The sequence below is a fragment of the Cylas formicarius genome, unplaced genomic scaffold (genome assembly GCF_029955315.1).
Source record: "Cylas formicarius isolate icCylForm1 unplaced genomic scaffold, icCylForm1.1 PGA_scaffold_6__28_contigs__length_40554024, whole genome shotgun sequence".
Taxonomy (NCBI): Eukaryota; Metazoa; Arthropoda; class Insecta; order Coleoptera; family Brentidae; genus Cylas; species Cylas formicarius.
The window spans coordinates 32,619,978-32,647,574 of NW_026844347.1; the positions used below are offsets into that span (position 1 = coordinate 32,619,978).

Consider the following 27,597-nt stretch of genomic DNA (forward strand, 5'->3'; position numbering starts at 1 on the left):
AGTGTCTACTTCTGTGTTTAGATATTTTATCCAATATCAGGATAAAACCTATTTCTTCAGCACCTTCTATTGCTAATCTAACAAAAAATCCAATGAGCATACTTTTTTATTTTATTGGTTTTAAAATGTTTTTAAATCCAAAAATGTTTCTCAAATTATTGAAACTCTCGCTGTTATATGAAATGTATTAAATTACACTAGCTAAAATATAAAATGTTCAGGGAGTATTTTAATGAAAAATTGTACTAAATTTGAAATTAATATATTTTGGGTGCAATTTATGGAGACGAACGCTTTGCACTAAATTGACCTTAAATGTTACATATAGATTATATACAGAAAAATATATTTACAAAAAAGTAAATACATAACAAAAAATACTCGATACCTCGAGTCTGGAAAAAAATTAACATAGTCAATAAGAACTTAAAACGGATTTAACAATAAATAAATCCCTGAAGGAACGATAATGTTAAACTAAAGAACTATACAATATAACATGTACATTGAAGTATTACTGGTGCGGAACTTAGTTTCTATAAAAGACATCTTTTTAATGGATTTATCTGCTATGAATTCATAAAGGGCTGGCTGCCATTTATTACTTTATCTGGTTTTATATTTTCTTTAAACTAACACCTCACTACAAAATTAAAAAATAAAGAGCCCTTATTGTTGGGGAATAATATTTCTGTAATACACTCCCTAAAATTTGGAGACTGCTTTAAAATTTATTGAAAGTATATTGATGATGTTACCTAAATGTAAGCTCCCATTTTTTTCTGAAGAAAAAAAAGACACATCTGAAACAATAGGAACTTCCTTGATTACATTACTACCTCTTCAAATTTAGAATCAACATTTTAAAAAATCACAGTTGTGAAAACTAACAGCAGCCCTTTTACAATAAAATTATCAAATATAATGCAAACTTAAACGGGTGGTTTTCATGAAGTTCACAAAAAAATCAAATTTAAAAATGTCTTCATTTTATTTTAAGCTTTACAATTAAAAAAATCGTTATCACAAGTTCACTTGCGATATGAACGCCTGTTAAGTAAAAAATATTAACGAACTTGGGGAGCACCAATATTTTTTTTAATAAAAAAAAAGTATTTTACTATGCCAAATATCTTCTGACGCAGGTACTCCCGCTTTTACACAAATGGAACAGATTTTGAAAATACACGACCTACTTACACGACAATTACTAAAATTATTTTTGATTTCTGGAATTTTTCGCGAAATCACCCCCCCAAGCGCAATGAAACGTTAAAATATCAGTTCAATTCTTAATAGTAACTAAATTACTCTCGTTCTTCATATTTTTGATTTCATCCTTTTTGTTTAACTGCTTCCAAGTGTCCCCTAACGCTTTGGCAAAATGATCGTCCACGGATATAGTGGTGTCCTCCATCAGCTCTATTACGCTCACTTTTGGCGCAGCCTTCGTCGGAGGATCCTTATCTTTGACGGAATTATTATTGTGATACAACATGTGGTAATTATCACCAAGAGATCGTCGAAAGTGTTCCTCAATCACCGGATCGCACATCGATATGCCTAAAATAAGATATTTTTTATTTTTGTTATGTAAATAAATTTAACTCGAAATTTAAAGCACGCTGTAGATTCAAGTCAAAATCATTTATAGCAGATATCATTTCGTTAAAGGAATATTATCACAAACTTTTTTAATTATTAAATCGAACATGAAAAATAAAAGTGTAAGTATAAACAATACATTAAATTGATAGCACTTCCATATAACACCAGTTCAGTTCCTGCTTCCTGCTTTTAAAAATTTAAAAATCTTGGCCTTAGCCTATACCTAGCTATATATAAATGATTTTATGATACCACTCAAGAGGCAAGGAATTGTGAACAAAAATCCTGTGGTTGTCGTCTTGGGTATATCTAACATCAACTTAAAAGAAGTAAATAATTTCCTTTTACCATAGTGTAGCTCAATTATTTGGCTAATTATATTCACGGATGTCATATAGTTTGTAATAATACAAATTGTAATGATTGTTTTTATGTAATGATTTCATTACATAAGGATTTTATTTTATATTTAGCGAGGGATCCTATACAATCCAGAAATAAAGAAATTCTTATTTGATTTTATTATTAAACTACTCAGGGCTATATCCCTTCCCTTGGTTAATATAATAAAAAGGGTTCTAAAATTTTATTTTACGACCTTCTTATTATGAATCACACAATAAATTGTAAACGCATGATAGCAGAAATATAAAAACAAGAGATATTTGCCGGCGTGTAAACCGTCACGATAAAGAAATGCGATTACACTGATTGTTGTCCATTAGGAAATTTGCGAATAAAACCCACCTGACGGTAACTCCTCTCTGCCATTCGGCACCCCGTTGGGAATGACAGTCGGACGATAACTGGACCTATATGAAGGGTTGCTTATCGTTTGGGCGTAAGACGGCGGCAGGCCCCTGTGTCTCACGCTCATATCCAACGGAGTGTCGCTGCCGTTACTGCTTTGATCACTTTTTATCTGAGTTCCTGCAAAATATTTCAATAGTGAGTGGAATAACGAAGAATCTTACAAACACCTTGGACATTTTTATACCCTTTAGAACAATAAAAAAGTATTTCCGAAAAAGTGAGACATTTTTGGAAATTATTTTATTGTTTTATTTTCTTGCTTCAAATTTGAATTTTTAAAATTACACATTAAATCGGGTTTAACGGAGAACAAACATTTTCCTCCAATCTAGTGAATTTTTTACAACTCGAGCTATTGGCGATTTTACAAGTCAATGAGACCTCTGCCGGAAATGTTAATGTAATTTGGGCGTAAACTTTGGAAAGGTTGATTTTTTCCTAGGACTTGTATGGTTTAGTTAATATTTGAACAATTGGCGTTATAGGATAAAATTGGTAGGGGATATTTCGAAGGGTCTTAGAAAGTTGAACCCCCTAGCTTCCGTCGAAGATACGGGTTGTTAGAATTAAGATTTTTTTTTATTGTGATCAGGAAATGTACATGTTTTTCTTTACACTACCTGAAAGTACAAGGTTGATATTTGTTTTTCACAGTAGGAAAGTAGAGTAGAAAATCAATTATATTTTATTATATTTATATTCCGATATAGAAACAAAAGCAATTTTCTATGAAAGTTTCTCTTAATGACGGTTTATCACTTACATTTAATATTTTCGCATTTTAGGAGACTTTTTTAAGTCCCTTCGAAATCCACTTAAAGCATACCAAATAATCTTAAAATTCATTAGGAAAAAATCATCCATTAACTCTAAAAACAGCTAAGGGGTTTCACATTCAAACAAAGCTTTTTAAGACTTTTCGCAATATTTCCCCCAAATTTTATAGTGTAATATTAATTTTTACATACATTTACATAAATTAGGGCAAAAAATGTTGTGATATTCACAGTTATTTATTGGTGTATTATAGCTGTTTATTTTTATAAAATTCGTGTTTAAGTTCTCTTAATTCGTTTATGATACCTTTGACGCCAGCTAGTGGGTTTCCTTTGTGAGGCGTAGTTTTTGATAGTCTCCTGTGTGACCGAAATTTTGTTTTAATATCATTTCTTGCAGTTTTTAGTTTTTATATTATATTAATACAAACGCCCAATGTCCTTAATTCGTCGCTAATTTTACACACGCCTTTTAGTTTTGCTAGTTTGCAGACTCAATGCAAAAATATCTTTTGAGTTATAGGTCTCTCTGTAGATCCAATTAAAATTATGGTTTGCTTTTTGCAAAAGAGCAGCTTTTCCTGTGCTACCAACCCTCGCAATTTTTGAGGTTATGTGTTATATGCAAATTCAGCTTAATTTGTAAGGGAGAATAGAGAGCATAATTCATGTAGAATAATGGCATTATCAAATCCAGAACTAATAAAATTTTAACGCGTTTTCTGTGGTAACTATTAGTGGCCTCAGGCGGCATTGCAGGGGATGGTTTTCTAACATGCGATTTTCTCTGTAAGTAGCGATATCTACATACTGAACTCTTTTTTGCCTAAAGATGAGAAAATACTGCCCCTTCAAAATCGTTTGTGTTGTGTCCGTCTGTTTTTAGTCTTCACAATATTTACATGTACGAGGTGTGTTCAAAAAGTAAGGTACACTTGCCCCTAACATATGTTCACTATTTCAGCCAGTTTGAATGTTTACCTTTTTTTGTAAGACAGATGAATAAATAAATAAATACTTTTTGATAAAACTTGAAAGTCCCCTTATTTTTTTGATTACACCTCGTATATACCGTATAAAATACAAAGGAACGTGCATTGGTCGCAAAAGAAATTCGGCGAAATTCCAAAACCGAGTGTTTGGCAAAAAACCTCAGAACCGATTAACTCGACACTACGAGACTTTCGCGACAGCTTTTGAACGCCATTTTTGGAATAGCCGAAAAAACGACAGAAATAGGCAAGGCGGGCGCGGGATTCGCGACTAATGGAAAAACTATGTTAATTAAAACTGGGGCTCCGTCAAATTGCTGAAACGAAGTCATGCGTAAACTATCAGCACATTTTACCTTGAAGTGACTACAACAATAGATATTTTAATGTCAGGAAGTGTCGCGAAGTTTAAAAAATAACAACGTCTCAGTGGCCGTACGCGAGGCTGAACAGTAAATTCAGTAAAATAAATCTAATCGCTTAAATCGACATTGATGACTTTATTTGGGTCATCTTATCTGGTTGCGCAATTTTTAGGAGACTTTTTTAAGTCCCTTCGAAATCCACTTAAAGCATACCAAATAATCTTAAAATTCATTAGGAAAAAATCATCCATTAACTCTAAAAACAGCTAAGGGGTTTCACATTCAAACAAAGCTTTTTAAGACTTTTCGCAATATTTCCCCCAAATTTTATAGTGTAATATTAATTTTTACATACATTTACATAAATTAGGGCAAAAAATGTTGTGATATTCACAGTTATTTATTGGTGTATTATAGCTGTTTATTTTTATAAAATTCGTGTTTAAACTATCAGCACATTTTACCTTGAAGTGACTACAACAATAGATATTTTAATGTCAGGAAGTGTCGCGAAGTTTAAAAAATAACAACGTCTCAGTGGCCGTACGCGAGGCTGAACAGTAAATTCAGTAAAATAAATCTAATCGCTTAAATCGACATTGATGACTTTATTTGGGTCATCTTATCTGGTTGCGCAATAACAACATCGAAGCACAGAAACAAGAACTTCGACCTATCGCACTTGAAGTGGCTTTATCGCTTAGTTTTTTTTTTACTATAGGGCGTTCCTTAACATAAATCAAAGGTGAAAAAATTTAATAACTTTGAATTAGGTATGAATATGTTGAATTAATTGATATTGATGTTGATAACCACGAGGAGTGTAATGTTCATTAAAAACTCGGACATATAATTTGAAATGGTGTAAGCAGATGTGGATAGACGTCTAAAAGTCAAACATTTTAAAATGCCAAGAAAAATCACAACAGCCTGTTTCAAACTGCTTAAACAATAGAAAAACTACTCATAAAACTTTTTTATGCTCAAAACTTACGTTTTTAAGTCGCAGAAATTCATGTTCTCTGGTATTGAACCACTGTTGTCTTTACAGAGAAAAACATGAGAAATTTTCGACATCCCGTATCTTTTTAACCAATAATATTTGTCACTACATTTAAAGACAAATCCATTTTAGTTTATATGGGTATGTTATTGGGGGTTTCAATAGAAAAAATAGATAATACTTGAAAATTGGCACCAATGCCCTTTTTTTTCTCATCGCTCGATTGATTTGCCCCGGTTTTCGCTCCCTGGCCCGCGAAATCCAACTCACCATTTAAATTTCCAAGCGCGTTATTTCCGTTCGATAAACTGGCCTCGGGACTAGAAGGTTCGACCCCGAAGGTTTCGGGAATTTTCGGATCGGATTTTCTGGAATACTCCGGGAGACGTCTCCGATCCCTTTTCCACTTGTTCGTTTGTTTGTGAAGGTTCTTCGAAGCTTCCTCTGAAAAATCGTATTCACATATACGGATGTGGATCATAAACAATGGCAAATCTCGAAACTATAATATTATGTTTGAGCTCAACATTCTTTAAACAAATGTTGCTGGTTTCCAAGATACAGGGAGTTTAAAGTTTAATTTTTTTTAAAAATTGGCAGTCTTGATCAAATTCTTTTTATTGACAAGGCTACATTTACGAGACGAGGAATCTTTAATTGGAAAAATATTTAATATATTAAAAATTTAAATATAGTAGGTAGTGGAAGTGAATTCGTTTGGACACCAATGGATCCAGACTTAAACCCTCTGGATTTCTCAATATGGTCATACATGAAGGATTTGGTATACGCTGAACTGCTAATTTTTTGAAAATTCGCGAATTCCCTTACAAATAATAGAGAAGCTTTGTTGGATATTAAAAGACGTTTAGGAAAGTGCATTTTAAAATGTATTGAGGTAGATGGTGGGCAATTCCAACTTTTTTTTTATTACTATCAACAAAATTGTCATTGTTTAATATTGGTTTTTTATTGCTTCCCATGCCTTTTCATCCTTTAAGTATATTTGTAAAAAAAACAGAAAAAATACTTTGGACTTTTTAAATGCAAATAAGTCAGACTGGACACAGCTAGACCGCCTAAGTAAGAAAAATTCTTTCTTTTAGAATGTCATTAGGTTTCAACTCAGAAGATAAAAATGATGTCCTGTATATCTGAAATAGTTTGTTGTCTAGTATAATATAAATTAACGATAATATAGGTTTTGGTTATATTAGAGCATATTATTATTACTGGTTAAGGCCTATATAGATTTTTTCAAAGCGTTGGTATTCCTTAAGATTCGCCGATTTCAAAAACTTAAAAATATGTCGAAAAAAAAAAGCAAACAAAGCACAGGAAAACATGGCACACAATTTGTACACCAGTTTTTTTTTCTAAATAATGTACACGATGCGTATAATATCTTTCAATAATCGATTAGAAACGACGTTTAAAAATTCCTGTAAATCAAGAAAGACTGTCGAGTTTTTAATTACTCAGAACTATATGTTTTAGGGACCTTAAAAGATATCAATTTCAAGTGAAGTAAAAATAATTAGAATCTTGCGAGCTTCAAAATTTATTTTAACCATAAGCATTGATAAGATAACATCTGAAATTGTTTAAGGTGTATGTATAATTCAAAAAATCTTTAACAAATGCATATTTATGTCGAAATTATTGTTTTCGGCTATTATAGTATTAATATTCAAATTTGGTACCCACTATAAGTACAGGAATATCTATGAATGCCCCGTGCTGATTGAATAAAGAAATCTATACACCGGAAACCCTTAAAAACGACTTTAAGCCCTTCCGGTAACGGGTTTTAAGTATTCTATTAAAAAATGTATACTCATCGACGTTGCCGATTTAAATGTCACAAACCCACAATTTTCCAGAGACGAAATAGTGATATTTATACAACAATTGAGAGCACAGTTCCCTTTTTGTTAAGCAGAATTAGAAGAATGACTGAACACTTAGAAACCCATTATATAAGAAAACACCAAACTATCATGTAGATATAAAAGACAAAATACGATGAGCCTACACAAATGTACAGAATAACGAAATTTACATTTTTCCAACGAACTTTTTTTTGTTTAACATTCAACGCCTTATATGGTTATATGCACGCCACAAAGTGCAACCACCGGTTCTGCCCTATAATATAATATAATTAGTAGTGCTGAAACGCTTTCTAAACAATTATCTCTAATTTAGTCCCTATATATTTAAATAAATTAACATGCAACTGAAGAACAGTGCAAAAAGATTCTCCAAGTCATTATTATTGAGTTGTTAACAAAATTTAAGTCGCCCAAACCGTTGAACTATAATTTTTCTAAAACGTAAGACAAAACAGCGGAATTTTTCTTATCTTTACTAAAAAAAATTATATCCTAAGTGTCGGCAAATTTTGGCAATTAAAGTATTGATAGGGAACCGGTGAAAAAAAAATGAAAAAATTATCAACCTAACAATACAAAGTAAATAATAGTCGATTGCCACAGTTCATTTTGATAAAGCGGAGTATATTTGAAAAAATATATCAATATTTGAAATGATTTACATGTAAAATATATTATCGAGAAGGTAAAATCAAAAATATAACACTACCACCACGACCTATCCTACCGAATGAAAAAAATATAGCTAAATTGTCGGAAAACATTAATTAAATAGTTATATATTAACCTTTGGAACGTTTGTCAAAAATGGCGTATTTTTTTTCTGTTGCCATGAAATTCCATCCTACTTTCCTTTGCTCGATGATAGTTTATAATTGCTGGTTATTAAAAAGTATTCTCTGTGCGACAGGACGAATTCGATTAAACCGATTGACAGAATAATTAGACTAAGATACTAATAACTAACTAATAAAACAGACAACTTAATTGCATGTAGGTTACATATTTTACACCGTAATTTACAAGAACAATTATTCTACCTTTATCGACCCACGGTTGCCAAAATTTTATCCCATCGTTTGATGTTAGCGTACGTTGGAACGCGTCATCGGCGCGCATCTTGAACGAAATTCTCAGCAGCTCTTCGACAAAACAAGATAGTTCCATAACTTGGTATAAAAACGTTCGCGGCTCTGAAGCTCTTTACTGCACGCGCATACCCGTACAAAAGGTGCACAAATTGCCGGTAAATCACCAAATAAGCACTTAACACGTTTTATTGTTGACACTCGGAATATATAGTCACTGAATGGGCGGTTGTAACTTGACTGGAAATAGTAAGCCGACTCCATTCATAAGATCGAAAGCAGGTAGACGGGCCACAGGTATACATAATTAGTTTTTTTCCACGCATAGGACGGGCTCGATCCTAAATCGGATATAAGTAAGGTGGAAAATTGCTCGGCGAGCCGTTTTTGACCGGTTCCCGTGATGGTCCTTTTTGTTTTTAGACCGCGGCAGGGCGTATATACCCATGGGCGCCCCTATAAACCGAACCAATTACCTATATAGATTTTTAAAACAATTAACGATTTGAATACGAATTTGAAAAATAAAGCGCAATCAGCAAATCGTGACGGCAATGTTAGCGAACAATTTTATCATCCACCATCATTTTTATCATTATTCAAATATCTCTAGGAATACGATTGCTTTGAAGTTTTGGTTTACTTAATAGTCACCACCGGAAAAACGTATTTTTTATATACTATGCTAGTAGGCTTTGATTAGTTAGTAGTTTGGTTAGGTGAGATTCTGGCTGTAGTGATCTAGACTTTAGTTTATATATTTTAGAAATTGCCGCCTCTGTATTCATCTTGACTTTTATGAGACACTCATATCATATCAAAATATCATATCATTTATTTGAAAGACTAAACTAAAACAACTTATTAACTCTAGGTTTCAGGTAATATTTTTAGAAGTTGCTGGCTCTGTATTCATCTCGACTTTTATAAAACAATCATATCATATCAAAATATTATAACATTTATTTGAAAGACTAAACTAAAACTGAAGGTATTAACTCCAGGTTTAAGATGATACTTTTAGAAATTCCTGCCTCTGTATTCGTTTCGACTTTTATAAAACAATTATATCATATTAAAATATCATTACATGTATTTGAAAGACTAAACTAAAGCTCAAGGTATTAACGCTAAGTTTCAGATTATACTTTTAGAAATTGCTGCCTCTATATTCGTCTCGACTTTTATAAAACAATCATATCACATCAAAATATCATAAAATTTATTTGAAATTCTAAACTAAAACTCCAGATATTAACTCTATTCTTTAGTTTATATTTTCTAGAAATTGCTGCCTCTGTATTCTTCTCGACTTTTATAAAACACTCTTATCATATCAAAATATTATAACATTTATTTCAAAGACTAAACTAAAACTCAAGGTATTAACTCTAGGTTTCAGGTTATATTTTTAGAAATTGCTGGCTCTGTATTCATCTCGACTTTTATAAAACAATCATATCATATCAAAATATCACAACATTTATTTGAAAAACTAAAAATAAACTCCAGGTATTAACTATATTCCTTAGTTTATATTTTTTTATAAATTGCTGCCTCTGTATTCTTCTCGACTTTTATAAAACACTCATATCATATCAAACTATCGTAATATTTATTTGAAAAACCAAACTAAAACTCCGGGTATTAACTCTATTCTTTACTTTATATATTTTTAGAAATTGCTGCCTCTACATTCTTCTCGACTTTTATAAAACACTCATATCATATCAAACTATTATAACATTTATTTGAAAAACTAAACTAAAACTCCAGGTATAACTCTATTCATGAGTTTATATTTTTTTGGAAATTGCTGCCTTGGTATTCGTCTCGACATTTATAAAACAATCAGATCATATCAAAATATCATAACATTTATTTGAAATACTAAACTAAAACTCAAGGTGTTAACTCTAAGTTTCAGGTTATATTTTTAGAAATTCTTGACGTTTATAAAATAACCAAATCATATTAAAATATAATGACATTTATTTACGACTAAACTAAAACTCAAAGTATTAACTCTAGGTCTTAGTTTATAAAACAATCATATCATATCAAACTATCATAACATTTATTTGAAAGTCCAAACTATTCAACGTATTAGCAGTTAAAATCACCTGCTATTACAGAACGCATTTTTTTTCGGTATAACGGTTCAAAATATATTTGTTCAAAATTCAAACCTTTTATTTTCTCGAAGAAGACTCGAGCACAATATAACTGTTTTGGAAAGGTAATTTTTCAGTTCTTTTCAATGATTCAAAAAATACATGCAGTTTTTATACAATCGATGAGGAGATTTTTGCCTTTTGTTTTTTTTTTTTATGAAAATGTAATCGCAGAAAGGAGAATTTCGTTTAAAATTGCTCAATTCGGCCCGCCGTATGCATTTATTAACAAGCATTTTATCAAAACATTAGACTACAGTAATTTAAAAATAATCATAAAGAAGCTGATGAGATACGAGGAACAAGAAAGTTATATTTCTGAAGTGACTTTTCTGCAAATTTGCAAATTCTCTGTCTTTTCCTAACGTTTAAAAAAACTTCGAACACAAAATAGTATGTTCTATATAATACTGCATAGTATATTTTTTCTACAGGTATCAATTTTTAAGTACAATGTTGCAAAATAGTACAAGTGACGTGAAAATGTCAAACAAATCCGATCCCTCCCAAGCCCTGGACTCAAGTACCGAAAACAGACGAAATTGCTCGATATTGAGTATCAACAATTTTTTTTCTGGCTCTCAGCAAATTTTAAAAATATATTAAAATATATATATATATATATATATATATATATATATATATATATATATATATATATATATATATATATATATATATATATATATATATATATATATATATATATATATATATATATATATATATATATATATATATATATATATATATATATATATATATAAATACCTTTTTTTATCACAGCTAGAAACCAAAAACTATAGCTGATTCTGAGAAACAGCATTTGAAACACATTTGGAAAAAAAGAAACATTCTTTAGACTCTCCCTCCGACTAAAAATGCAAAAATGCTGTACACTGGTGAGTATTCAGATTCAATTGAAGTTCAATTAGTACTATCATAAAATATTAAAGCATGGACCAGGTCTGAGATAAAAGTTGCCACGATAATAGGTTTGTTCTCACAACTCTGTTCGTATAGACGTTCCTGATTGGTTAAAACGTGACGTGATAAAACATACCGTTAATGGATTTCGATTGCTGTTTTCGAAAATTTGTTGTGGAAATAATAAGAAAATAGGTGTATTTTCTGACTCAGGTACGGATGCAAAATAAAAATTATTTACGCTGCGCTAGAGTTTTGGAGAATCTAATTTATGACCCATTTTAGAGCCCGCTGTGTAGTAGACGACAATACCTGCAGGGTCCTACGGAAAATTAACCTGACACCATAATCTTGCAAAAATTGAAACCTATCAGAAACTGAATTATTTTAAAATAGTCACACACTTGTTCGAGATTGGCTGTGAGAACAAGCCTATTCTCGTAATCTGTAATTTGGTTCTTTCTTCGTCTTCGCACTGTCTCATTGTTGTCTCGCTTGGGAGTTACCGGTTGATATGGCGGCGGCAACGAGACCAGACACGAGCCGGGCCCAAAAGCCATCGTATACGATATAAAAATTCATTCGAAGATAAATGCGGTTTAGGAATTTCTCGTTTAATGAAGTAGTAAATGGCTGAATCGAGGCAAGGTCGAAACATTGGCGGTGCACTGGCGGAAAGTGTTTGAAAATAGGATCATCTGTAAAGGTACGAATACGATGGAGAACAGAAATTTTAAAATTTAGTTTTTTAATGACAAATTTTTACGTAACTTTTATGGAAAATTTAAAAATGTCTGTCGCCTTATAACGCAAATTTGAAACCCTTATTAAAATGTTAATGAACTACTAATATATACTAATTTTCCTAAAATTTTATCTTTTCTGTGTTAAAATGAACAGTTGAAGTATGGAAAACAAAAGCTACTATCACAGTTCCATAACATAATTTTAAATGCCTGCCCTCCACATCTCTTTGACAAAATAAAATACCGAATTGATGTTCACACTTTGAATCTTCGATGTTGGTGTCTTATTTCTCCTCCCCCGCATCGTTTGAAAGATAACGTAAAGAAACTGATGCCCACATCTTTTACGAAAAATTATAAAACTTTTCTTTATAATCAATCTATTAGTCACAGATAATTAGCCGAAGTAGATTTCTATTAATAAGATACTGTAAAGTTTTTTTATTAATTTTATGTATTAGTGTTAATGAATTGATATATTCTGAGCTTTGATCCTTTATAAAATGGTTTCCCAGTTCCTTTTTTTGCGCTGTGCTTTTGGTTTACTGCTAATAGATAAATGTAAATAAACATATATTATTATTATTATTATTATTATCAATAAGTCCAAATTTTGCGGTAAAATAAGAAATGTAAAGAATGGCGATTTATTTTAATGTTAGAACGAAAATGTTTCTTTCTATTAATGATAGAGCGCGTGACCCCCTAGCAACAAGCCTCGCATATTGGGAGTTTCGGTCGTTGCTTGTTAGTCTGCCATATCTGCATTTAATTGTTATTGCGAAACCATTTCGGGCATTCCAATTAATATGATTTCGTTGGAGTGCTCCTTTTACGGCGGCGAATTTGAATGTTGTTGTTTTATGGTTACAAGACAACTTTTAATTTTTAATTGGTGTCGAATAACAACACTTATTATACCACCTATGCGTGTAAATATGTGGGAGATAAGGATTCAGGGTTAAAAGAACTTCGAACCTCCATTGTCTTTATTTGACTTAATTACACGACATTTCAGGCAGATGCTATCAAGACTGTGCGAGCAATTCATAAAGTTACGATATCTTTCTTTGGCTATGACTATGAAGTAGAAACAAAGCGAGTGCAAAACAATCAGTCTCAAGTCACAACTAATCAAATTAGTAACCAAAACTGCGTAAATGAGAACTTATGAAAATGGTATACTTGGAGAAGACCACACAACTTAAAAATATCAAATTTTTGATAGTGGCTAGGTAGGCCATAAAGGCATTTTCATTTTTAAGCTAACCAAACCGCTACTTGAGCGCCTAACTGTGTAGCTATACTCGAAAAAACTCACAAACTAGTGAACAAGGTTTCGTATATCTAAATAGGGATCTGTTTAAATAAGCGCCATTCCATAAATTCGGCAGTACGCAAGTTGGTTAACGTTCTCCGTTACTGAGGTTTTTGGCTAAATATTCATATAAGTTTATAATCTTGCTTTCTTTCCTCATTTCTATCATTCATGATTAATTAATAGAATAAATTTCTTTCTGCGGAATAAAAATTTCCGTTTTTCGAGTAGAAACACTCCAACTTTTCTAACATTCTATTCGTTAAAATTCAGAATGATGAATGATGATGACCACGGTATCCCATTGGTTCCCATCCCAATTGTGAATAAATGTGAAGTGTGCGGAAAAACGGAGATTCGTTCAGGATCTTTTCACCGGTAAATAAACAAACCGGTTTATGTCTCCGTTTGTATACGTTTGTTATATTTAAGACATTATCTTCGTTCAGCACGACCTGAACATAAAGTAGAATGAATGAATCGACTAACCGCCAAAGCTTTGACAACGTCGCCATCGCTAGAAATCTGAAGCGTTGTTCTGAAAAAAATGCTTCAAATTCTTCGAACGAAAGTTGGCGACTTAAATGACTTTCAAATTTGGATGCTGTTATAGCCATTAATACCATTGCCATATAAATGGTCTTTATTCCAAGCAATTTTAGCGCAAACAGAAATATAGTTTTGCCGATTACTGAAATATTTTCGAGCATACAGGGCGTTTCTGTATAAACATGTCTAGATATTTATTTCATTGACATTGTGTACACTGCTTTCAAGCAGCAAAGTACATTTTTGGTTTTAAAAAAATTCCCGGTGAAGGTGTGCCAGATTTGAAACTTTAGATTAACTTAATATTTTCATCATAACTTTGGCGATGTGGGAGACCGTTGGGAAAAAAATAATTTATATTTTAGGAAACAGCAGGGGCGCACGAGTTTTTTCTTAAAAGATATTCCATACAAATCTCGTCAATGGCATTTTAAATAAAATAATGTTGCAGTATGAAGCAGTGTCCAAAATGTCAATAAAATATTTAAAGTGATTTGAAAATTATAATGAAAAAATAGTTTTTGTAAAATGCCCAATGTTTTTCCACAGTCGCCCTTATTAACCAATATTTACTGTGAACAACAAAATAGATCGGTTTTCGTAAATATCTAAAAAACGTTAAAACTCGCAATTATAAAAGTTTTTAAATTCTTTATCACGAGATGAGACAAACCCTTGATAAAATAAAATACAGAGATAATATGCGCTACCCTTTTAGGGGAAAAAACTATTTCCTTATCTAAAATGCCCAATTATACACCGATTTTACCACTCCGAACATTTCCCGGATAGTACCGCACGGGTTTGGGAGAAATCGGATGTTTTCGGAGATATTACATCAAGACTTGAATTTTGACGTTTGTCAATTCGAACGGTCATGTCAGTGAATGCATTTGTATTGTTTTACAAAAATGTCTCCAAAAACTAGCGGTAGTAGAAAAAGTATAGTATGCAACACGGTGAACTTTTTAAGCCATTCGCGACTCATATGCCATTTGTTACTCAAAATTTTTTTTGGTTTTCAAAAATAAAATATAGGTTTAGTTTACAAAGGCAAATATAAATCAGAATTTCTGGAAAATAATAAGGAAAAATTTTCAGGAATTTTTCTAGAAATACTGACTCATTTTTCGGAAATTCTAACTGTTTAACTGACTTAACTACAGAAATTTGTATTTATTTTTCCGAAATTCTGACTTATTCTTATTTACGGATGTAATGGACTGACTGTACAGTAATTAGAGATTACTTAAATATATAAAGTGAGGCTGTTAAATTGATCGGCAATGCATGGAATTTCATAATATGATTAGATTACTTATCAGTTTGGCTTGTTTTTTTTTCCTTATTCTTGCCTGCCTGTAGCCCACTATCTGGGTCACTCCCAATGCTTGAGCAAACAACTTATCATCGTTCCGTTAATACGGAACGCTTAAATAAAAAATATTGATTCCGGTGCGCACGCGCGTATATAATAAAATAACAGAAATTCCATCAGCCCGATATGGTTAAATTCCTTCGGTTTTCGTATAGCCAGGGAACAGATGCCGACGGAATGGTGTGAAGGAGGAATTTTTCATGAGGATGCGTGGCATGCGGTCGGACCAGTGTGGTACCGCCCAACATTGTATAAAAAAACTCTCGGCGGCTGCCTACCTCGTTCGAACGAAATTAGACAACAGAGGTTGACCTATTGGCAACGTTTTTCGCACTAACAATAAATTTATTATTTGACGGACAGCGTTGCCAAAGAATAGTTCGATTTCCACTTCGTTATTGCAAAATGCTGAAAAATGACCTATTGAAAACGCTTTTCGCACTAATAATAAATTTACTATTTGTTAATTATAACGTCAAGTAGCTGCTGTATTTATTACCACAAAATTAGAAAAGTGCAGTGACGATATGATATGATGATATAATTTTATAATTTTTAATTATCTTTTGCATTCAAACCCTATCCTTTATCAAATCAAAAAATTAGTTGTTAATTTAAATTGTAGATTAAGTTGCGATGTCAGCGGAACTTGCTAATTGCCATTGCAGCCACTTATTTGACACTATGATAGAGTGTAAATAAACTGTAAAAGAAATAAAGCTTTTATTTATTTTTTTAAATCTTCATTTTATCCGATAAGTTTTTCAGACACAGATAAAGGCACCTGGAAACTTTTATTTTATATTATTTATAAAATCAAAAATAAAATTTGCGAAGATGTAAAGTAATAATGTTAAATCCACTTTTTGTATTAATCAAGTACGCTAGTGTACAGGGTGACAAGAATGCTGTACCCCGGAAACTATTGAATAATTTTAATTTAATTAATATAAAGTGATTTTTGTACCACAAAAACTAGACTTTATTTGAATAAGTTTTAATTACCAAAACACGTGATAGGAAGTGACAAACAACTTGGACAAAATTAGTCTCGTTATCTTTGATACATCTTGAATTCATAGTGAAATAACTAGAGCGCACTACATAATAACAAAATGTTGAAACAATTTCGAGAAAATTAAATGTAATAAAATCTTTTTTTTTTGTAAAAATCTAGTGAAATGAAAGTTAAACATTATCATAATATTTTAAAGAGAGTCGGTTACATCAGAAAAGGAATGTATATAAGATTAGTTTTTTAGTTTACTGTACTTTTTCAAATGTGTAATTTTAGCTGTTGAATTGAAGTTAATTAAAATTGGATTTGACACCTAGAAGTTTTTTAAACTTAGGTGTTTACGTGAAATAGCACTGTAAGAAATGTAGTTTATGCTTCGAAATAAAAAAAACTTTTTGAGATCTGAAGCAACTATGAAAAAAAATGAGAAGATCTATTCAACACGTGCATGCGCGAAATTTAAAATCTCTAACCAATCACTATGATAAGTTTAAACGCGGCATTTTTACAGCACTATTTTCGCAAAATAGGCCTAGATTCTGATTAAAATTTTAATCTTTAATGCCTAATATTACTCATCCAAAATATAGGTAAAACAAGGAATACGCGAAACCACAGTATCATTTTCGCCTAAAACAATCAAGAACAATTATGCAAGAATCAACTTCCAACACGTATGGCGAGTTAGAAAAGAACCTTCTTATGGTGGTGTTTGTTTTTATATTTTATTGCCTGATGATAAAATTTTAGGCGAAACATGTCACCCATTTTTAAAATGCAATTTCTTGTTTTACCTATATTTATCTCAGTATCTGAGAAGAAGAAAAAGAAGACGCTTCCAATCAAGCTTGCTGTTTCGCCAATCATCCTATTAGCTGGTTCAGTTAAGCTCTGAAAAAGACAACACGATGATTGGCAAAACGTGAGCAAGTTTTATTTATTAACAACCGACTCAGGGCGAATCCAGAAGATTTAGATGAACATTTCAATTTTATGCAAACAAAATTGAAAGACATGAAATTAAAAACGATAACGTTGATATTTTCCATACGAAGACGTGATCGTCTCGATACTATATTAACCTTCAAACTCGTTTTTCCCACTAATATTTATCGGACACTTCGTTACTAGAATTTTCCGTATTAACGCGAACACAGATAATTACGAGAAATTAAAACTTGCTTAAATTTTCCGTATTTATTTATTTATATACACTCTCGGTTTCGCGGTAAGGGGAATTCACCTGCATCGGGTTGCATTAGCACGTTTTCGTGAAACTGTGCCTGCGTAAAGTCTACTTCAGCAACAATTTTCTTTTTACGACACTGGACACTTCTTTCAAACGATGACATCATTTTCGCGTCATCGTATAGTTTTTTTAATTACGATTGTTTCTATAGAAAAGGGCGTTGCCTATAGAATATTTAACACAATGCATATTTTAAATCTCAATCAACTTGTGCGTGGTGGTTATTTAGAAAATCTAGTTAGAGTTTAAAAAACAAAAATAAGGTATTCACATTTTTTCAAATGTGCAATTTTACTGATCTAATAATAATATATAATATTCTAATAATATCAAAACTGAACCTAGTTCAATGAATTAATTTTTTTTTTTGTTAATTTTCGATTTTGACTTGTACACGGCTCAAAAAATACATTTTGGTTATATATTACGTTCTGGTAAAACTAATAGCAAAAAGTTTTGCGCATGGCACCGGCTTAATGGGACACACTGTATATTTCTTTTCGCACTGTTCCATCTATCCGCTACACGTGTAAATATTTACGAATCCGAACATCTCTCTCGCTGGCGTCACAACAAAGTGAAATTCTTTTGTATTTACGCAAGACACGACATTCTTTTGCTTGCTGTAGGTTGATCTATTTAGAAACATGACCACGAATTTTAACAGCACTATAAAAATTGTAGAAAAATATATGATCTTTGCGTATAGGTAGAGATTGCGATTTTATTAGAATTGATGAGTTGGATTCCTGCTGTATATTATCTTTCTTTGTACTCAAGAACTATTAAACTAACCAAACTCTTCATGGGCTATCCCACTGTGATCCACCGTTGTTTTAGTTTGTTATTTGCTAATTCCTCCACAAAAATCGGCAATGTCATGCGAGTGTCGGATTTGGCTTTCATTAATTAATTACTATTCGAAGTACCAAACATTTAAAATCATTCCCGGGACAAATTACGTTATTTCTCAGAGCCTAAAAAAAATGCATCTATAATCATAGCCAGACCTATAGAAAGATTCAACTTTTAGTATGTGTTTCATTGTGTTAACGATTATTTGATAGATTGTTTTTCACAAACACTTGGAGAAGAAATATCTGAAATGGATATTTGCATTTGTTGATATTGAAGTACATAACATAGTTGGAACCCACGCCGATTTACAAAGAGTTCCAAAAATTTAAAGACCGATCTAGTAATTACTATTATACTAACTTTGCTATAGTTTTTGTCTTTTCTATGGACTGCGAACATCATACCAAATGATACATGGTTCCCAGCACAGCAAGATCATGTCATTTGGTAAACTAAAATAGTCTCTACACTATTAAGTAAAATTTCAATGCCGAAAAGCTGGTTTAGTGCTTACAATCAATTATATGTGTCCCCAGTAGGGTTGTGGAATTTGCCGGTCATTTTTTTTGTCTCAATTGGCCGAAATAATTTAAAAATAAAAATTAAATTTATATTTATTTATTTATATTGATTTTTTTTATTGGGATTTCCCAAATCGCCAAGTATCGTATTCGGACATTCCTTGAAGAGCGTTACAAACGCATAATAATTTATAATAAAATACCTATTAATATTAAATCTTTATTATTATAAAGATCTTTAATCAGAAAATTTAACGAATTGAAAACGTATTTTTAAATGTCGTACTTGAGAACCATATTTAGCACATTTAGCTTATGGAATAATAGTCTGGGGGGAGTGTTAGATGCTCATCTTAGAACGCTAGAATTCACTCAAAAGTGGATATTAAAAATAATTTACGGCAAGAATAAACTATATCCAAGCAATAAGTTATTAAGGGAGAGAGTGAAATTTTAAATATTTGTCAACTTTTTGTGCAAAGTATAGTAATCCGACAATATAAGAAAAAAGACACGTTACAAATTATAAAGCATAATCATAACTCCAGTCACAAAGTAGTAACAGGTTACCTTACTCAACACTTCATTAGGACAAAGATTATTTTTGTACTTAAGCCCAGATATCCACAGTCAGCTACCGATTGAAATCAAAAATATAAATTCTTTAACTTTGTTTAAATCTCGACAAAACAAATGGCTGCTAAGTCAAGAGAGATCGAGAGTTCATTCACTGCTAATGAAAAAAATATGGCTAGCTTCAAAAGTACGAAAAAAAAAATAAATTCTCGAATGTGTCAAACTATCCCCAACAATGATAAAAACACTTAACCAAGAAAACGTATTCAGAACTATACTATTCGCTAGCTTATTAAACTACGTCAATTTGTTACCGTTCGATTTTTCATTACCCTTTTGATTTTTCCAATTTGTGTTGATTTTTCTATATTTAATTGCATGTATAATTTAGGTAGGTATTCGTTATCTTTCACTAACACTTTTTACTATCCATAATTATATAAGACCTATAAGTTTAATTCTCACCGACAAGAAGTATATCTTTGGTGTTATTTTAGTCTATTTATCAAACAATCGTAATTATTTTACTCCTACTTCTAGTAAATAATCTTTTGTTTTATTTTTTTAACGTTTATTTTTTTGGATATTGTGGCTGATATTGATTGATAAATAAACTTATTATTATTATTATTATTATTATTATTATTATTATTATTATTATTAATGATAGATAACACTCTACAATTGCAAGATGTTCTTTGACGCCAGCCCCAACCATAGCACAGCAGACCCGTATGTCTAATTGATAGACTATACCGTTGGGTTAAATTCCAAGTCCAAAAGACTGTTTATTATATATAATTATACTTTAATTCATTCATTCATTATTCAATTCTCTGCTATAACTCGCAGCAAACCATATGCCATTTCATACACTAGCAAAATTCTTTGACTGAGTCTCCTATACTGTTCACCGTTCACAGCGATAAAAAACGATTCCCAACGAAAGCTCAGTGACCCAACTTAAAACGAAATCTTCGGCAAACCGGATACAAGACGCGATATCTGCAAAACGGTATAGAGTATGGGACGTATGGCAAACTTATAAAAGATAACGATGAATGTTTTTAAAGTGCCAAGCGAGCAATAAAGCGGCAAAGAAAACAACAGTTGGTCCTGAGGCAACGTAATTTTTCGCGTATACGCATTCATTTTTTTCTTTACTTGACTGGTGCCCACAACGATCCGCAAATTAAGGAGCAATGGGGTTCACGGTCTGCGTGAGCTATACGAGTTAATGAAAACCGTTTGCCGTACAAGGTTAATACCGTTTTTAATCGCTTAATTGTCTTGTATTATATTTTTTTAAATGAAGTTTGCTAAGCGATTCGTGAGAGTATTTTTTTAAAACACATCGTCGTCGTCGTCTTTTACCGTTTTATGCCACAAAGAAAAAAGGAAAGAGAAGCATATTAAAGGGTAATAACATCGTTAGGAAACCCAGACCCAATTTTTTGGAAGGAAACTACTTTCGGAAAATCCTAAAAGGTGCTGTCAAAGTGTCAAACTTGGAAAACTTGCACCGAAAAATAAGAAAAAAAAACGAACGAAAAAGAAAATGCCCCTTAAGAGTGTCATAGTGTTGTAAATGTTTTTTTTTTCATTTTTTATAAATAAATAACGTAAATATTATTATTTGAAGAAGAGTGTTAATTTTTTATCTCAGTAAGTAATATGAGTATATTTAGCATAAGTAGATTTTAAAAGGAGTTTTAAAATGACTAAAAATCATTAAAAATTAATTCAAATAAACCACGTGTCGAAAATAACAGCATTATTTGTAAGTTTTTCAAACAATTAATTGAAATTCGTTTTCAGAGTTTTTTTCTCATAGACCAATTTCAAAATTGAATTGGTTCCGGTGCTGTAGCTACATTTCTACCATATTCCACATAAATTCCATATAAATGTGTTTTTGTCACTTTATAAACCACTCTAAACCAAAACTTCAATAACTACAGGGTGATTAATTTTAACTTCAATAACTACAGGGTGATTAATTTTCGGGGGGTCGTATAAACTTTATCCCTCGAACATAACGCCTATGAACTGAGTAATATTTTCGCTTTTTCCAGTTGATTTTAACACTCTGTTTCCTTAATAAATGCGAAAAACTGTTTAAAGATTGGATCTTTGCCTGATTATTCGCCTAGTATCGGTCGAGAAGCGATAGATTGACGAATAGAAAGCATAACACTTCATTAACCATTCACATAAATTATAAAACAAAAAAAGCGAGAAGTAACTAAATAAGTAATAAGTTGTACGCCCAATAACTCCAAGAATTCATTAGCATTATAAGATATTCTGAGTAAAAAAGTCTTTCATTTTGATGCTAAATTGTCAGTAAACTGGAGTAACAAGGGGTGATCATATCAACTTGCCTAGTATAGCAGTTGTGTTTACTGGTAGATACTCGATACATATCCGCTTTTTCATGTATATATAAAACAGAGCGACCTACGTATATTGTCGCGTCACCAAAACTACCCGTTTCAGCAACACGTCGATTCGTTGAAAAAAAAGGCAGTATTTTTACACACATACCCTTTAATTCAGTAAACTCACCAAATTAGTAAAAAAACAAGTAACGTAAAAAAGTATGTACAGTAACAAACATAGATAATTAGCGATAAGTAATAAATTCAACAAGCAAAGCCTCGAATTCGTAAAAATTGGCTTTCGACGCTTGCCGAAATCCTTAACGATACTAAAGTTCTAAAATTCAGTTTTCTAAAAAGTAAAACACATCTATTTAACTCAATACGTACTTCAAAAGCCGCTTAAACCATGCCCTAAGAGGAACCCTTGTCTTCGGTCATAAATTAATAGACAAGTGTTCGCCAGGCCGATCGTTACCATCAGTAAAATCGTAAACTTCGACTTTTGAATAGGATTGAGAAAAAACACGTGCATCTTAAACTGAAATTCCCCTTATTCTAAAAAATGCCACAAAATTGTTCCCTATAAATATTTACTGGCTCTAACATATATTATGGGTATAAAAGCTGATTGGTGGAACTAAATAATAAAGTTTATACGAAAAGCAATCAATTTGTTGTTTAAAAAAACTATTAGAAATTAAATGAAAAAAGCAAAAAAATTTCAAAACTATAACATCTTCCTTTAAAAACTAGCTTTACAATTTTAGTCGATACACTAATAGAATTGACGTAACTTACAGAAGGACAAAATTCATTAAACAAAACCGAAACTTTTTTATAAATTTCGTAAAACTGTAACTGTTAACAAAGAAATTTTAAAATACAAGGTGAAAATGCAATCTCCAGAAGAACACGAATATATTTCAGTCAAACTAAAATGATCCTCAGAGGTGAATGACACTATGAGATAAAAGTTCATAGGACCCATGACCAAAATGTCGGCAAGTTAATTTCATTTTTCTATTCGCGATTTTTAAACGCGAATGTGCGAATATTTTCCTCGAAATATTAACAATAAACGTCAAGACTATTATACTAAAAGTCTTCATTCGTTTTAAAGCGAGACTCACCTGCAAGGGACGCCTGTTGATTTTCCTGCTGAACCATCGTCGCTGCTCTGGAAAGCACTTCCAGCGGCGATTCCGCGCCTCCGTCCATGATGCTGCGGCTGCAGTTATCTGCTACGTTGGAATGCGAGGTTATCATCATCTGGTCGCGGTCTCTGTTTTCGGAACAAATATTTATAGTTTATTTTTTAGCCACGTTTTGTTTTGTGTCGGTAACCGATTAGCAATTCTATAACACTGGGCGGTAACTGGGGTTGCAATATTTAAAAATTTGAAAAGCGGGAGGTAAGGTTAGCGAAGGTGAGGGTGTCACGCCTTAATTATGCCGCATTTGTCATAAAAAGCATGAAAATTTGATATTTTTTGTAGCTAATAATCTTGACCATATTTTCCAGGACAAAACGAGTGAATTGTAAAAATAAAACGAAACACAATTTTATTCTTAAAACATTAAACTGAAAACAACCACCTAACAGTATATTGCTGAATTTTAAAAATACGGGTCCTTTTGCAATTTTTATATTTTAAATCCAACCCTGTTTACCGTGTGATTTGGAACCATTCTAAAATAGTTGTGGAACAATTGTCTGCAATAATTATATCTTGGTGGAGCAATTGATAAACAATTGACCACACTGTATATCCAACGGACAAGTTATCCATAATATCCTTAAAAACCATCACCCTATATAAAAAGAAACTCCATGACACGACTCGCTTCACTCTTTTGACCATAGAATCGGTGTTGACAAATAATGCGCTCAAAATTTGAAATATATACGCTGAAATTGTTAACCTTTTTATTCGTGCATTCACAGATTCCCTAAAATATTAAGATTCGAATTGTATTAAATAAATCTGAGTGTTTGTAAGAGTCCATTAAATTCATTTGTTATGGGGCAAATGTGATTTACGTCATGGTTGGTTGCATAACTATGAGGATTTGTCGAGTGTCGCATATTTAAGAATGGAACCGTCAAAAATAAAAATAAAAAACCGGACGAAAATTTAAACGGAAAACATTCAGGATTCAAGTAACGGTACAGATCGCAATTGATCTGTCTACGATGCTCTCACGTAGGCATTTCATAAAAATTCTATAGCGGTCGTTATTATTACCAACAAACATTTAATTGTTATGTGCTTCCGGAAATACCCACAGCTATGTATATCCGCTTATACAGCGTGATCAATTATGTGTTGAACTGAGGTGGCTTTTAATTGATGAAAATCCATTTAAAAATAAATAAGAACTAATAGTTCAGATTTTCACGAAAATATATTATGACAAGATAATTGTTTCGACAACAGCGTGTCTTTATCAAATGTAATATTTACAAACTACCTGCTACTATATACACCGAAAAATGACCATAAAACCTTAATTAAAGTTGTTGCGAGAAATTAAGTTCAATAAAGGAGAGGTATTTAAATCTAATTGATCGTTAAGCAATATATTTGAATGTCTCATTTTGTTCATCTCCATGGCTTCCAATAAATTTAATTTTCTACTTTTTTTGGCTTTTGACATGAACATTACGAAAAGTATTTATATAATTAAATTGTAATTTTTTATTAACACTTACAATTTAACATACATATTCTTATTATCAAATATTACTATTTTTGAACTACTGTTTAATGTCCTAAGCATGAATCTCTCTTGACTTGTAATTCCCTGTCAACATTAATTTTGCAAATACTTATATTTAAGTTTTACCAAAGTTGTGCGAATTTGATTGGATTTTGATTATTAATTCGTGAAAATATTTAGGTGTAGACCCAAATATGTGGTGTTCAAACAATTTCAAAGGATTAAACAAAAAACAAAGACATTTTTTGAAATAACTAATGCATTATTGGAAATACTTATTTGTAAAGATAAAATTTATTTGAACATTTTAGTTTAATATACCTTAATTTACTTTTAACTACGCCCTGTTTAAATGGCGAACTTTTAAGGGCACAGCCACGACATTTTTTTTTCTGAAACACCAACGTCTTCATATACAGTGTGGTGCAATAGTGCGTCAAAGTAATATATGTCTATTTTGGAAAAATGTTTTAATAAAGTTACACTCAGTATTCGGATAGAAAACTATTCTCAATTATATTGGGTGGTTTATAAAAGAGTGACAATCCAAAAGTATATGTATTTTGTTAATGTTGATTGTTTCTGGTTTTGTTATTCTCATTTTTTTATTTTTGTCATAGCTTTCTAAACGGAACACCCTGTATCTACGTACTTTATTGTCTTTAGCAATTGTCTGTCTAGTTTCCCAATACCTACCTATACAGTTTTTCCGTAATATTCCTTTTTGTCAACTAATCATTTGCAAAAATGCGTTAACTTAACATATTTTTCCAAAACAGTGTTAAATATAGGAGATATAATACTTTTCCATACTATCGCGCCACATATTATAACTATTATTACACCAAATAACAACAATCAGATTAGAAAATGGGAATTGATGTCATCTGCACATTCCGAATATTCATAGAATGATATTTTAGATATTTTAAAAGCATTCCCGAAGCCAAATACTCTAATTACATCAGCACGGGCATCAAGTATACGAGCAATTTGGATTCGACGCGCATTCCTGGGTCACAATTTTGGCCATTTTCCTTATTGCTTTCCCGTCACATTTCCTTTTCACTTTAACATTGCGCGAAAATGCTAGGTACGAGACAATACCCGCAAAAAATATTTTGGTATTGCCAAAATAAATTTAGGTGTTACTAATTTTGGCATATTAAAAAGGAGGCTTGGTTGACCCTTGCTTGGCAAAGATTCGAGAGTTAGGCGGTTGTCAAAGACTTCTTTGTCCATTTTCTCATGATGACACCGTGGGTGTGTTTCTTTTTGCGATTAATAAACCAATGGAGTCAGAATAACAAATAAACACGTGGGAAATACTATAAGACATTCTTTGTTGTCAAATTGTGCCCGATTTGTTACCCAAAAATGTACACAAACATCTTGAAAATGGAAGAAGTGACTGAAAGTCGGAAACCGTGACAATGAACGCAGCGTAATATACCAGATGCACGAAGGAATTTGGAACATGTGCGTACCAGATGCTTTCTTTGTGACTCTTCTACAAAAGGAAAGTATTTTCCGAGCTCCGTCCAGGGCACATAAAATTTACGCCCCAACTCTTTATTTAACCACCAAGGTAAATAATTAATTTAATAAAATAATGAATAATTGATAAAAATCATATACATATAATATAAAAATTTGTTTACCTAATACTTTGGGGTATTAGCATAAATTCCATTTTCGATTACCATTGTCAATGACATATTCACTCCGTAATTTATTAAATTAAAAAATATATGCGGGATTCACTTACGCTAATCTCTCGTGTAATCAGGATATCGCAAAGAAAATTGGCGTTTGACCTGGATAATAAAAATATTTTGAATTCTTTCCGAATAGTTTACAACAAAACAAACTTTACTAGGTCACCAAAAATTGCACAACTATATACAACACTAGCATAAACATATTTAACCATTTATTTCGTATGTACTTTTTTACCAAAACAAATAAATATTAAAATTTTCAAATTGATAATTTTTATGCAGCTACTTCTTAGTAATTATACTCAAATAAAAAACATATAAGAACACGTTTTAGCTGTTTACTCAAAAAATATTTTTTCAATCCGCGTTCGAAAAAATTGCTTCTCAGTAACCCCCGCTAGGGAAACCGTATTCCACCCTTAAAATCGATATTAAGTACTACAACCTAAAGAAACTCCCCAATATTATCACGCATACTGACCTTTTTGACTTCGAATTCGCACACTGCACTTTGATCCACTAAGTTAATACGCTTCTATTACACTTTTTCCGTTCAATACCGCACTAAACAGCAAACTTGTGAAAAGAATTTGACATTTCGGTCGAACCTGTGAGTTTGGAATGTATGGAATGTCAAATATTTACGATGGCCCTCTGTCGCAAAACGTGCAAAGTAAACAAGTCGTTTAATCGATAAGATTATTGCGGTTTGGAGTTTTTCGTTTCTTTTAATTTCAACTTAATCACGTGCACACTTCTAAAACTTATCACTTCCTTGTTTTTGCGTGCGACGGAGAAAATTTCGACAAATTAACAAACAACAACAAACGATAAAAGTTCTATAAATTATTGTATCGTGTAAACGAAACTTTCGTTTTATTGGCTGAGCTATTTGCATGTGATGGGTGCTCGTAGGG

At 31.7% G+C, this 27,597-nt stretch overlaps 1 protein-coding gene across 1 annotated transcript; it reads right to left on the minus strand.

Moving 5' to 3' along the window:
• Window positions 1-246: 246 nt before the first annotated feature.
• LOC132703851 (transcription cofactor vestigial-like protein 4) lies at window positions 247-27,562 on the minus strand. The gene is made up of 5 exons (XM_060673366.1): window positions 27,162-27,562; window positions 23,369-23,520; window positions 5,828-6,001; window positions 2,356-2,538; window positions 247-1,563 (listed from the first exon to the last, which is right to left on the minus strand). The coding sequence occupies exons 2-5, from the start codon at window positions 23,505-23,507 to the stop codon at window positions 1,286-1,288; spliced, it is 774 nt and encodes a 257-aa protein (XP_060529349.1). The 5' UTR covers window positions 23,508-23,520; window positions 27,162-27,562; the 3' UTR covers window positions 247-1,285.
• Window positions 27,563-27,597: the final 35 nt, after the last annotated feature.

Bases quoted from the DNA above. Each gene is read 5' to 3' on its own strand.
- LOC132703851 (XM_060673366.1), bottom strand. From the start codon at position 23,507: ATGATGATAACCTCGCATTCCAACGTAGCAGATAACTGCAGCCGCAGC. The intron at 2,539-5,827 runs GTGAGTTGGATT...AATATTTTGCAG, and splicing joins CGCGCTTGGAAATTTAAATG to GAACTCAGATAAAAAGTGAT. The intron at 1,564-2,355 runs GTGGGTTTTATT...ATCTTATTTTAG, and splicing joins CAGAGAGGAGTTACCGTCAG to GCATATCGATGTGCGATCCG.